This window comes from Lacerta agilis, chromosome 2, assembly GCF_009819535.1.
Source record: "Lacerta agilis isolate rLacAgi1 chromosome 2, rLacAgi1.pri, whole genome shotgun sequence".
NCBI lineage: Eukaryota > Metazoa > Chordata > Lepidosauria > Squamata > Lacertidae > Lacerta > Lacerta agilis.
The window spans coordinates 108576857-108590571 of NC_046313.1; the positions used below are offsets into that span (position 1 = coordinate 108576857).

The 13715-nt window shown below is 44.3% G+C and overlaps 1 protein-coding gene and 1 long non-coding RNA gene across 2 annotated transcripts; both read left to right on the forward strand.

Moving 5' to 3' along the window:
- The first annotated feature begins 1344 nt into the window (after positions 1-1344).
- Positions 1345-6723, forward strand: LOC117042974. Its single transcript, XR_004426124.1, has 4 exons — positions 1345-1414; positions 5950-6032; positions 6450-6577; positions 6709-6723. It is a non-coding gene; the product is annotated as an uncharacterized LOC117042974 (long non-coding RNA).
- Positions 6724-8147: 1424 nt separating this feature from the next.
- On the forward strand, positions 8148-9152 carry LOC117042410 (zinc finger protein 436-like). Its single transcript, XM_033141956.1, has 2 exons — positions 8148-8531; positions 8628-9152. Exons 1-2 carry the CDS (start codon positions 8148-8150, stop codon positions 9150-9152), a joined length of 909 nt encoding a protein of 302 aa, XP_032997847.1.
- Positions 9153-13715: the final 4563 nt, after the last annotated feature.

Genomic DNA, 13715 nt, shown 5'->3' on the forward strand with positions numbered 1-13715 from the left:
GGTTTACTTGGTTGTTGTTTTTTAAAGCGCATTGGTTTTTATCTGTATTTTCTTACGAACGTTTTGTATTATGTGAGCCACTTAGAGAGCTCCCCCCCTCTCCAATAGTATTACATTGGAAGAGACCCTGAGGATCATCTAGTCCAAACCCCTTCAATGCAGAAAAAATATGCAGCTGTCTCATACAGGGATCGAACCTGCAACCTTGGCGTTAATCAGCACCACGCTCTAACCAGCTGAGTTATACTTTAATGACGTGCTTCATGATTCTTGTTCACTAAAACACAATTCCATCGTGGGGTTTCAAAATCAGTCTGGTAGTAAAAATCAAACGGGTTTTTTGAAATTAAAATAGTTGGCAATCGGGTGGAGCCTTGCTCAGGGTAGGGAGGGGCAGGGGAAAGCCTGGCACTCACATACACGACTCACATGCCCGTCCAGAACATGTCTAGACTCCCAGTGGCACATAAACTGAGAACCATGTTGCAAGAGAAGGAATGCAAGGAGGCGAGAGCTGCCAGTGAACTGGTAGCAAGTCAAGGAAGGTGAGTGGGTTTTTGAAAAAAACCTGATTTCAACCAGCTGCTATTGCTCCATGAGCAGGAGTTACATTTTAATATTTTAGTGTTGGGGTGCCCACTGGCATATGCCCACTACCGTGTGGCGTTTCTTCCTAGAACTATAAATAGGGTTATGTGTACATACAAGAGGTGGTGTGTGCAGTGCATCTTCCTGGACCACTATCTCTCAAAAGTCTGGATGGGTAGTAAGGACAGATTGGATGATCTGTCCCTGGAGGCTGATGGAACCTGGATTCCTGAACGCCTGGGGCAGTTCTGCAGAGGAGGAAAACCAATGCTTTTAACCAGGCCCAGCGAGACGGGAGGTTGGCACAATAGCTCCTGGTTTCCTTCCTGGGATTGTGGAGCCTGAGCTGCTCCTTGGAACACAAAAGCTATTGCCTGTGAAGCAAGCCAGACTTACAGGGCTTGATTGGGATAAAACCACGATGAGTTTATAACTCCACAAAAGCTGTTGTTGCTTTCTCTTTGGTTTTGGAAAATGCAAGCCCACCGCAGGCCATTTTATATTTTTAGTAGCAGTGCTCCCGACAGCCTTGCGTTTGCTTATACTGTAAATCACAGGCGAGGGTGGCGCTGGGGGAACTACACTCCCAGAATCCCCTCTGCTTGGTTTTTGTGCGGGGCAGACGCAAAGGAGGGGCGAGAGAGGTGAAGGAAAAAAAAGAGGACTACAAGTCCCAGCAGCCAGGGTTAGGCTGTCTAAATCCCAAGAGATCTAGCGGAGACATTGGGGGGGGGGAGAGAAAGGGATCTACTGGGAGTGGGGTGGCGCCCCCCCCCCTTGGTGAATTGCATCCTGGAGGAGCCTGTGCGCAATTAAGCCAATGCAGGTGAGGGTCCAGAAACAGGGGCGCTTGCCCTCCTGGAGAAGGAGGGTGGGTGGGGTGGGCTCCCATCTTTTCTCCCCCCTCGCCCCACTTTTCTGATTCCGTCTTAGGTTTTGATAATGACGAATCTGGAAGCGGTGCGGGGTGGAGAGGGAGCGGCGACAGCAGGGCTTTTGAGTTTTCCTTTGTTTCCTGTCCCTCCCCGCTCACACCCCCCCAAACCCCAAACCTTGGAATGGTGGAAGAAGAAGAAGAATGGGGGAAATCCCGGGGAACGAGGCAGAAGCGGTGGGCAAGAGGAGGGAGATCATGGCTTGTTTGGTGCCTGCCGCGCTCTCCCCTTTTTAGCAATCGAACGAGACGGGAAGGGAAGAGCAGGAAGAAAGAGATTTTTAAAAGCAAAGCAAAAAGAAGTCGGATCATCTAGCAATTCTGCAGCCCTGCTGAATGCCCCTCCCCCGATTTTTCTGGGCTGCAATTGCCATCATCCCTGACCCTCACCATTAGCGGTGGATGGAGTTGGGGGCACCAAACAGCATCTCGCGGCCCACAGGGTAATAGCAGGACTTCTTTAAAAAAAAAAAACAACCGCAACAACAACTTGGTTTTTAGTTTGCGTTTTCCTGTTTTATCGTGTGCCTTGCTCCTTTAACTGGAGAGATGTGTCAATGCCCCTGGGATCTCTTTAGATGAGGGGTGGCTAAAAAAAAAAGGATTGCAAACCAACCAATATGTTGCACCAAAAGCAGGATCCACCCAGTCCTGGTCTCACAGTCGCCAACCCAGTGCCCCCAAGCAGGACCCGGGTGCAAGAGCATTTGCTTGCGATTCCCGGAAACTGGTATACAGAAGTGTGCTGCTGTCTCTCCGACAGTGGAGGGAAGACGTAGCTGTTGTGTCTAGTAGCCTCCGATAGTGTACTCCTTCTTGACCCCTACTCCAAAACGCATGTGCGGTGGGCAGAGTCCAGAGGTGGAGCAAGGATGCGAGTCTGTTGCAGCTAACACAGCAAAGGTCTCGCGGCGCCTGAAGTCACGGTGGCAGAAGTATTTTGCGGACTGGAGTCTGCGCTGTCAGATGCAGGAAACGCTCTGCTCCGTTGGGCAACGGATGGGTATCACAGGGCCACCGACCCTGCTGTTAGGGCGACTGAGGGGCCGCCTCAGGGCAGCAGGTGAGGCGGAGAATGGGGCAGAACTGTTGGGAGGATGGAATTGAGCCATGTAGCCTGGCCTGCGCTTCCAAAGGTGGCCTGCTAGCCTCAGGTGAGGTGGAAGAGGCTGCTGTCCTCTCGCCAGCATTGAAGCACGATTCGGCTGCTTACGTGGTCAGCTTCTGCCCGCTTGTCCCTTTGCCTCAAGCCGCAAAATGTCTTGGGCCGGCCCTGGGTGCGAGGAAAAAGGTAAATGGTGGCTTTTCCCTCCCCCCCCCCACCAAGCTACAATTCCCAGAGTGGTGCAGCAGTCAAATCCTCTTCACATGGAACTCTGGGAACTGTAGCTCTGGGATGGGAATATAGATGGTTGTGTGTGTCTCCTTTTCCCATCTTGCATTTTACCTCAGAAAATCCAATGTACAAGGGTGTGTCATTTAAGGATGGAAAATTTTTCTTTTGCGAATTTGCTCAATGAGGGGTTCTAAAATATGTTATTGCACATGAGGAATCCAAATCTGCAATTTTTTATGATTGGTTGATGATTAGCTTGGTAAATTGAGATTTGTTTGAAATACACTAAAAAAACCAAAACTCGCATTTTGAAGTTAAAGTTTTTAATCATTTTATACAAGCGAAAAATAAAGAAATTTTGTTTCCAGCTGTAACATATCATCACTTTATCTTATAACGTCCTATTATAGTAAAAAAAAAATAACATTAATTGAATTAATAACAAGTTTCATCAAGTCCTGTTTTGATTCATTTCTTGACAAAAGCCGACGACCTGCTTCTTGGCCTCTGATGTAGCCCTCCCTTTTTCCTGTGTATACACTTTTCCGCAGCCTCCGTGACTTGTTTCACACATCTTTCAATCCCTTGACCATGACAAGGCCACTGAGGAACTGCATAGGCTTGTCAATAAATTCCTTTATTTCTGTCAAGGTCATTTTGCATGTTAATGGAGGTTCATAAACTCCATCAAACCAGTCTATCAACTCCAATAAGTTTGAAGCAGGGGTTTATAGAAGGTGTCTTCCTTGGACGTACTGAAAGGTCTCCAAATGTATCATCATTGCCACCTCTCAAATCGATGATCTTTTGAATTCCAGCTCTCCTTTCTTCCTTATTATTTGAGCACAGCAGTGTCTGAATTAACTTTCACTAAATGATACCACGCTGAACGCTTAACAGTCGGCAAAACAGCATTTACTACAGCCTTGTTTTGCAGTCTAAGCTGTTGCAATTGAAACAACAAATGACGTGGGCCTTCTATCCACAAATGTTTTACTTTGTTGAACCAACACGGATAGTACACACCAACGATGTATTCCACAATCAGCCTTAAATTCTTGAGGTTTTTGCCTTTTAGGCCATGTTTGGAAACCCAAGCGACAAAGTCTGTTTGCTGTTGTAAGCCACCTTGAATGGCTCCCAATTTCAAGAAGTGCCAGATTATTGGGAAGTTTACCTGCTCTTATGGCCTGTGTAATTCTATATCCATACGCTTGATCGGTTGACAGATCCTTCACAATACTGTCACTGAGTTCAATAACAGGTACTCCAATTGAAATTTTTGGAAATTTAGGATTAATATCAAGCTCTGTAGCTGCATCTAACATTTTACCAATGTCACCTGTCCACTTGTTGTTTGACAAAGTCTTCCCATCAAGGGCTGTGATTAAATGGCGAAGAGGTAACTCGTTGGTGTGAAGAGCACAAACTAGCCAGTTAAGTTTGCGGCCTAGTTTGACTTCTACCCAGTGCATGGTGCCACCTTCCCAGCCGTATTAATATTTGTTGAATCACCTCCAATTGCTTGTATTGTTTTATCAATACCTTTCTCTTTCATGAAATTCAGTAAATTGTCAGCAATTATTTCAGCTGGTTTTTTTCTTTGAGCTTTTCTCTGGTGTAAAGTGATAAAGGTATCTCCCACCTGGCTCACTACAAACTGAATAATGTTCTTTCATAGTACTGGGAAACTGCTGCTCTGAATTTTCAGCCTTCAGCATAACTTTAGTTGAATCTTCACACCATCGAAAAATATGCAATCAATTTGACCCTTCTTACAAATTTCTTCAAATTCATTGTCTAATGATGACATCAATTTCTCCTGCGCTCTCTTTACTTTATTGTGGTCAACAACAAGTTTCGTATTTTCTTCAGTGATCAAGCCAATATCAATAAATGCAGCGGTGGTAATTGCAGCTGTGGCACGAAGACCAACACCATATCTGATGCTCTGCATAGCAACATTAGGTATATCTAATGTATTGTACTGTTTCTCTCCATTAGAAGTTGAAGGAGCTGCTAAATCATAATTATGATTCACTTCCATCTTCTGTATCAGATTCTTTTTCCTCATTTCCAACCGGAGGAACTTTCTTCATGTGATGGAAGTGAAGAAGTCTGCAAGCATTCCTTTTATATTCAGCATCAGCAAGTCTTGTTCTCTCAACTTCTCCTCTTTTGCTTCTTTATCAGTCTGTTATGTTCTGGAAAATCTGGCAAACCAATTTGGTGTGGTCCAATAGAACCAATCTTGTTTCTCTGGCCTTTAATGAAAGCAAGTTCTTTCACTGGGATCTTCTTGTCTTTAGCATGTACAATTAATGTGAGCTTCTTTTGTGCAATCTGTAGCACAGCCAAATTCAGAGCACATAATGATTTCACATTTGCAATTGAGAATGTCAAAGAGCTTGTCAAGTTTTGAAGCAAAGGCTTCTTTAATATCTAACTTGCCCCTTCCAAGAGATATGTTTTTTGCTTGCTCCCAACTTTCTTGAATCTTTGCTAATACTGTAACTCTTGAATTCACAACAGAAAACAAAACAGTTTGCTCGTTCCCATTTTTCAAGTACTTTAGGATATATGTCTTTTGCAACACTGGCAGCTGGATAGTTTCTCATATCCTCACTACTTTGTTCTCTCAGCAACAGTCCATATCTTAACACGTCTCACAAAGTTGGTAATTCAGAAGGCAACATGTCTCTTCCACTTCCAATAAGGTTGCTCATATGTGTGAATGTTCCTGTCTTGTTCTCTTCTTTGTAGTCATAGTGAAGCAGTTATCACTGGTTGTAGAAAAAAAGAAATCATACCATTGTATAATATTAATATTAATAATACAGATAACTACAATACATATATAAGAGAACTACAATATCTTGTAATCAATTTTACCAACATCTGTTTTCATGAAAATTTGGGAACAACCTATATGTTTAAATGACAGAAAAAAATTTAAAATGTTAAAAAATTAGGAACTTTTCACATATTTACCACCCCTCAAATCAGCATTTTTAAAGATGAAAAATTCAACACGCCCTACTCTTAGTACTTGAAATGAACCACTTTTTCTTGGGCTTTTTAACTTCTACAGAAGACAAAATGAGGGCCATGTTTCTGTCCGGATTGTCTCCTCCTTCCAGAGGATGGGAAAGAGCTGCAGCTGAGCCAACTCAGGTAAGATGTTGAGGGCCCGTAGTCCTCCAAGTGGAAGTGATTGGGGTACATGGAAAAATACCCTTTTTAACCTCCACTGAAAAGTGCTGCCCATTGAGGGATTGCGGATCTTGCTCGTGTGCACATGACACACTGCACTATTAACGTTACTTTCAACAGTCATGGGCTCCCCAGAGGATCCTGGGAACTATAGTTTTGTTAAGGGTGCTGAGAGTTGTTAAGAGACCCCCTCCTCCCTTGCAGAGTCTACAGTCCCCAGAGATCTCTGGGAAGAGGGATTGATGTTTAAACCACTCTGGTATATATTAAATACTATGGAATGAAATATAGAAACGTTTGCAGACTTTCCATTTTCTCTCTGCGGATGAGAGCTTTTGAGGCAGAGGAGGCTGAGACAAGGATTTTTCTTTCTTCCAGAGGGTGGTGACTTTCAGAGATGTGGCCGTCTATTTCACGGAGGCACAAGGAGCTCTGCTGGACCCAAATCAGAGAGCTCTATATAGAGAGGTGATGATGGAAGAATTATGAGAACGTTACCTCCTTAGGTAAGGAACTTCGCTTCCTTGTTTTTGTTAGCTAGGGAGGAAAAACAACAACTCCTGTTTTCTGATAGTCCTTTAATTTGCAGGAAGAGGAGGGTTTTTAATTTAATTTTATTTTTAAATCTTTTATCAAGGATTTCCGGTTGCAAAGCCTATGCTCATCACTCGTCTGGAACAAGGAGAGCTCGTGGGGTACCAGATCCTCGGAACTTGGGCAGCAGTTGCCTGCAGGTGAGAGGTTAGGGTATGCCAACAGGCAAATATCCATTGAGGAATGTCTAGCGCGCCCCCATCACCCATACATGAGTCTCAGCCATTACATTGGATGTGTTGCCTCTTCCCACCACTTTCTTTGAAACACTTGCTTACCCTGTGTGGGGAGGGAATCCACAACTTTGGGGCTGCCACAAGGAATACCCTCTCATGGTCGCCCCCAGCCACCAATCTCGAACTACCCCAAAGGGCTCGCTCCCTCTTCCGATCTTAACATCAAAGAGGTCTTCAGGGAAGGAGACAGTCTTCAGATATTTAGGGCCTAAGTCGTTTAGTAGCCATGAATAGACTTATTTTTTTTTTAAAGCCAGTTTTAAAGTCACCTGATTTGGCGGTCTGGTTGCCACCACTTCTGTGGCAAAAATTTACTCAGGAAATTTACAGCTTGCTTCCAGTTTTAAAGCCAACCGATTTGGCGGTCTGGTTGCCACCACTTTCTGTGGCAAAAATTTGCCTCAGGAATTTACAGCTTGCTTCCAGTTTTAAAGCAAGCTGTTTTAAGCGGCCTGGTTGCCACCCACTTCTGTGGCAAAATTTTACCTCAGGAAATTTACAGCTTGCTTCCAGTTTTAAAGCCACCCGATTTGCGGTCTGGTTGCCACCACATTCTGTGGCAAAATTTTTACCTCAGGAAATTTACAGCTTGCTTCCAGTTTTACAAGCCACCCGATTTGGCGGTTCTGGTTGCCACCACTTCTGTGGCAAAAATTTGCCTCAGGAATTTACAGCTTGCTTCCAGTTTTAAAGCCACCCGATTTGGCGGTCCTGGTTGCCACCACTTTCTGTGGCAAAAATTTGCCTCAGGACATTTACAGCTTGCTTCCAGTTTTAAAGCCGCCTGATTTGCGGTCTGGTTTGCCACCCACTTTCTGTGGCAAAAATTTACCTCAGGAAATTTACAGCTTGCTTCCACTTTTAAAGCCACCCGATTTGGCAGTCTGGTTGCCAGCACTTTCTGTGGCAAAAATTTACCTCAGGAAATTTACCAGCTTGCTTCCACTTTTTAAAGGCAAGCTGTTTTAAAGCGGTCGGTTGCCATCACCTCCTGTGGCAAAAAAAAATTCCCAGGAAGTTTACAGCTTATTTCCTACAACTCACCCCTGGTTGTACTTTCTACGATTCTTCCTCTTCTGGAGTTGAAGGTCAACCTGTCAATGTCGCCCCCCCCCCCACTTCTCACCCCCCTTCCAGGTGTCCTTGAGGAAGAAGAACTCGTGCCGCAAGTGTGGGAAATGCTTCCTCTCAGAAAAGCGGATCTCATCATACACCGGTTGGTCCACATGGGAGAGAAGCCTTTCAAATGCTTGGAGTGTGCAAATTATTTCGTTCACCATTCGGAGCTCGTGAAACACCAGCGAGTCATACAGGGGAAGAGGCCCCTTCAGGTGCCTGGAGTGTGGGAAGTGGCTTTGCGCGCCAGTCCGTCCTCGTGAACCACCACAGGATCCACACGGGGGAGAAACCCTACAAATGCCCGGAGTGCGTGAAATGCTTCAACCCCAGAGATAGCAGCTTGTCAGGCAACGGAGAGTCCACACGGGGAGAGAAGCCGTACAAGTGTTCCCGAGTGCGAAGTGCTTCGCACGCACACTCGGTTCCTCATCAATCACCAAAGGGTCCACACGGGGAGAAGCCTTACCAGTGCTTGGAGTGTGCGAAATGCTTTGCACGGCAGTCCGTCCTCGTGAACCACCAGAGGTCCACACAGGGGAGAAGCCCTACAAGTTCCAGGAGTGCGGGAGGCGCTTTGCTCACCAGTCGAACCTCGTGAACCACCCAGAGAGTCCACACGGGGAGAAACCCTAATGTGCTTGAAGTGTGGGAAGTGTTTGCCCAGCAGTCGGACCTCGTGAAACACCGGCGCATCCACACGGGGGAGAGGCCGTACAAATGCCTGGAGTGCGGGAAGTGTTTTGCCATCCACTCGGACGTCGTGAACCACCAGCGAGTCCACACGGGGGAGAAGCCTCACAAATGCCAGGAGTGCGAGAAGTGTTTCGCTCAGCGCTCGGCCCTCATGATCCACCAGGAGTCCACACGGGAGAGAAGCCCTACAAGTGTATGGAGGTGCGACAAATGCTTCTCTCAGCTGTCCAACCTCGTGAAGCACCAGCGAGTCCACACGGGAGAGAAACCCTACGAATTGCCTGGAGTGTGGGAAGTGCTTCGCTCGGCACTCGCACCTCCGCGTTCACCACAGAGTTCACTGAGAGGCGAAAGCCAGCCAACGCCTCAACGATCACGAGAGCTTGATGGAGAAAGGGAGCCTTATTCAGTATCAAATAGCCAGCACTTAAGAACATAAGAAGAACTTGCTGGATCAGGCCAGAGGCCCATTTTGTCCAGCACCTGCACCCCCAGTGGCCAACCAGATACCTATGGAAGCAGGCCCAGGAGGACCTTCTCAGGCTTAGATGGAGACGTACCTTGGGGTGAAGACGGATTTAGTATTTCACAAATAACCACAGTTCTTTACCTGAGCTTGACTTTGCAGTCAGCAGGGCAGCCACACACCAAGTCAAATGGGCTCAGCTGTCTATATTATGTGTGTGTTGTCTGCCTTTAACAAGCGGGCCACACGTACGTTCTTTTGTTGTTCTTCTCTCAAACAGGGAAAAACCTAAACCCACCAAATATTTTACGAACATTTGCGTAATGGGGGAGCAGGGAAAGCTGTTTGTGACATCACAGGTGCTAGCCAGTTGGTGCTCTCCACAACTGTCCTTTCCCTGGCTCCAACTTTTCAGAGCTTACCCCCAGGCGCGTTTTGGCTTTATTTTATGTTCGACAATGGTCTATAGTGTATACGGGGTATGTATCTTGCCACTAGAGTCCCGTTTGATAGCACTGTTTGCAGAATAATTGTATAACCCCCCCTTTTTTTGGAAAAAACAATAAAAGTTATTTAAATTTTAAATTAAACCAGAACCTGGAACAGGCTATATACAGATAGGGGCAGGCTTGGTTCTTAATGGCTTTGGGGGGTCACCAGGGACAGGAAGAAGGTTTAGCTCGGCTCCTAGCAGTGTTTCTGAAATTCTGGTTGCATTAAATGTGCAGTCACATGCACTTCTGAAAGGAAAAAGCAGTATCCCATGGGGACATTGCAGCTGCCAGGAGAGAACCTCTCTCTTAGCCCAGATAGTAGGTGACTGCACTTCACCCTGACAGGGATCCCATAGGAGTGGGTGGATTTGGGGGTATAAAATACCCACAGACCCCCTTCTCAGGGATCCCATTTAAAGCACTGTTGCACCGCTTTGAACAGTCATGGCTTCCCCCCCAAGGAATCCTGGGAACGGTAGTTTGTTAAGGGTGCCGAGGGTTGTGAGAAGAGCTCCCTTTTCCCCTCACAAGGGCTAAAATTCCCAGAGCGGTTTAAACAGTCAAAATCCCTCTGGGAACTGTAGCTCTGAGGGGAATGTAGGGGGTCTGTTAACGACTCTTGGCACCCTTAAACTATAGCTCCATAATTATTTGGGGGAAGCCATGACCGTTATAAAGTAGTTTTATACTGCTTTAATGTATGGTGTGAGCATGATCTCTCTCTCTCTCACACACACACACACACACGCAGAGTCCATTTTGCGGCCTGCAGCAGAGTCTAATGATGTTATATCTCTGGCCTGAAGCAGAGCCAAAATGGCAGCCTTCCTCACCCTCCCAAGGCAAACACTTTGAAAAGTCCTCTTGTACCATTAAGACCCCAGTTCTCGCCTTCAGCTCTCCTTCCCGGCCGCCTCATGCAAGGCCAGCCCTGCCTAAACCACCATTTTGCATGACAGGATTTTTCTCACTAACCCACCAGAATAAACTGACATAAAATTTCTGGGAAGGGCATGTGCTTCCCCTTGGAGGAGAGGTGGGCTACAAATATAAAAAATTAAAACGATGGGGATGTTAAATGAATTATTTACTTATTGGCTACCTAGCTGAAGGCCAAGTTGGAAGGTCAGTCTGGAGCTTAGAAAGCTCTCCCCCCCCCATAGGAACTAGCTCAAATTCAGTGAGTCCAAAAGGGAGCTAATCCCAGTTCAGTGTCTTCCCTTGCAAAACAAAGTAGTTCAGTCCACAGTTCAATTCAAGTGCGCCTAAAGGATCCTTGACCAAAAATTATCTCAGCATTCAGGATGCTACAGGCTGCTGTGCTGAAGAGTGAAATATAGTTTAAGAAGACCAGGTGTGAATGGTTTATTTTGTTTCGTTGAAACAACGATTTTAAAGGCCCAAGGAGTCTAGAAGAGTAAAAAACGCATGTAAGAGAAAGAAGCTGAAGCTGAACTAGACATGGTTCAAAGGTTCTACCCCCAAAACAAACTTAATTCACGTTCTCTTCCCTTGGGAATTAAAGGGACGGCTTTGGGGATTTTTGAAGTACCGTAATTCAGTGAACTTTGCGAAACTGAACTAGTTCATTCCTAGCACTTGGAAAGTTTGTTTCACAGCTCACCATTCTGTACATCTGTACCAGTCATGGCTCTTTGCTCTTTGTGTTGTGTTTATGACCTTCATTTCCCCTCTATGTTTGCTTTGTGCTGCATGTTTTGTTCCAGCTTGCTATTTATGTGAAGTTTGCATTCGATAATTTATAATTTCATTATAATCCTATAATATTGCCGCATTTACTGTATTGATTTGATATTCCACTACATAGAAACAGTATGTATGTACGTGTATACATGTAATATTTCATTTCTTGTTGTTCTTTTGCATTTGGCATGGCTCAAATTACGCTCTAAAGCTTCCTGTTTTTTTCCATTTTGTGGGGGGTGGGGATAATAACCTGATTCCCCATCCCTTGGGAGCTGATTTTGAGGGTGCTGATGTAGGGTGTGGAGGGGACAGGACAGGAGAAGAAGTAGAAATTTTGTTTGTACTCGTGGAAGCCTGCTGCATGAGCACAGCTGCAGCGCTGGATACAGCCCCCAGGCACTGACAACTGGAAAGAACTGAGTGAGAATCAATAGGCACAACCCAGCCAAATTTAAGCAATTCCAAATCTCATAGTGAGACACATGAAGCTGCCTTATAGTCAAACCTTGAATCCATCCAGCATGGCATGGTCGTAACTGATAGGCAGCAGATGCCAGAGACTGAACCGGGGACAATCCGTGCAAAACATGAGCTTTGCACATAACTCAGATAGGTTAGCTCCATCAACAGAACATGAGACTCTTAATCTCACGGTTGTGGGTTTGAGCCCCAAGTCGTGGGGGGGGGGAGGAGTCCTGCCTTGCAGGGGGTTGGATTAGATGACCCTCGGGGTCCCTTCCTATGCTACAGCCTCTCATTTGAGTTCCGTGGGAGAGTTTGGAACAGTTAGTTGCTTAACTCTGGCGGTCAAATTCGAAGGGCACTCAAAAAAGTACTGTACTTCTCAGGATCTAAAATAGGGTTGACATACATGTGGAATTTTCCAGATGTAGCCCATGTTGGTAGTGTAGATTTTGGCAATTTTCATTAAAAATAGCTCAAAAACTTAAAAAAAAAAAAAGATTTAGCCAAAAAAAAAAAAAAGGCTTGAAAACTTTGCCAAAAAAGCTCAAAAACTTTTGTGTCCTGAGTTTCACTTTATGAACTATGGTAACCCTAGTTAAAAAATTTGTTGGTGTTAAATAAAAGAAGGAACTTATTAATTGGTTTAATAGATAGGGGGATTTAAATGAGCAGTTGGCATTTGATATGCATAATAATCTTGTGGTTAAATATTGGATAAAGAGACTCCAGCAAATTAATATTGGATATGTATGCATTGTTCTGTAAATGGTTTTCCACAGTGTGATTACTGCAGTCATTACAGTCGTGAGGGAAGAGGTGGCAAATTAGGGACCTGTGGTGATTAATTAGTGGTTGATATAATTATATTAATTTATCACATTGGTTTTTTAAAAATAAATATTTCTTAATTGATGTAGATATTAGATTTTGAGTATTGTGGTGTTGTGAAAAATCAGTTTTATTAGATATATTCAACTGATTCATGTTTACTGAGACAAATATCCCACTGTGTTCAATGGGATTTGCTGTCTAGTAAGTGTGTTTAGAATAGCAATCTCAAATAAGATTCAGTGTTTGAAATCTGATTGATAGAGCTAATAGCAAATTGCAGTTAAACTCCATAGGATTATGTAAGGAGAGAATAATGAGTGCTCTGGATGACAAAATTAGTTTATGAATCCCATATCCTTAGAACTACTTTGTAAGAATTCTGTAGATTTTTTTAAAATATTAAATATAAATATAAAGTAGCTCTGCATGGGAAAGAACGAGGACACAAGCTTCTTGGATAAAACTGAAAAATATTCTAAATCAGCAGAACACATTTGTGGGATGATACCTTTGTTTAAAAAAATGAAATGACTTAAAAATTAAACATAACTAAGACACATGGTGCTTCTGCGTGGGGAGGTGGGGTTACAAAAACAAAAAAAACAGCAGTGTATAAATCACCATTTATGAATGGTATATATTGCAAATAAAGGAAAAAAATGATAAAAATATTAATCTGTATTACATAGGTGGAAATAGCCCATAATAGCCTATTAAAATAAAAACTGAATAGGCTAAAAAGCTGCAGAGATATGAATGAATGATATTCAGCAAGCTTGAATTAAAAATTAAGAAATACTGGAGGAAAATAATTTCATCAAGTAACATTAGATAGAATTGATGGGAAATAAAGATGGGGGAAATGTCCCCCTCCATCCATGAAAGCTACAAAATAAAAGGAAGGTAGCAATCAAAATCACAGGTTGGTGTGTTATTGGGTGCCCCCAGAGTCACTTGAGAAATTCAGGGGTAACGTTGGGGTTGTTGACCCACCTTCCTGACCTTTATTCTCTCAACTTCCTCTGGGTGCTGCCAGAAA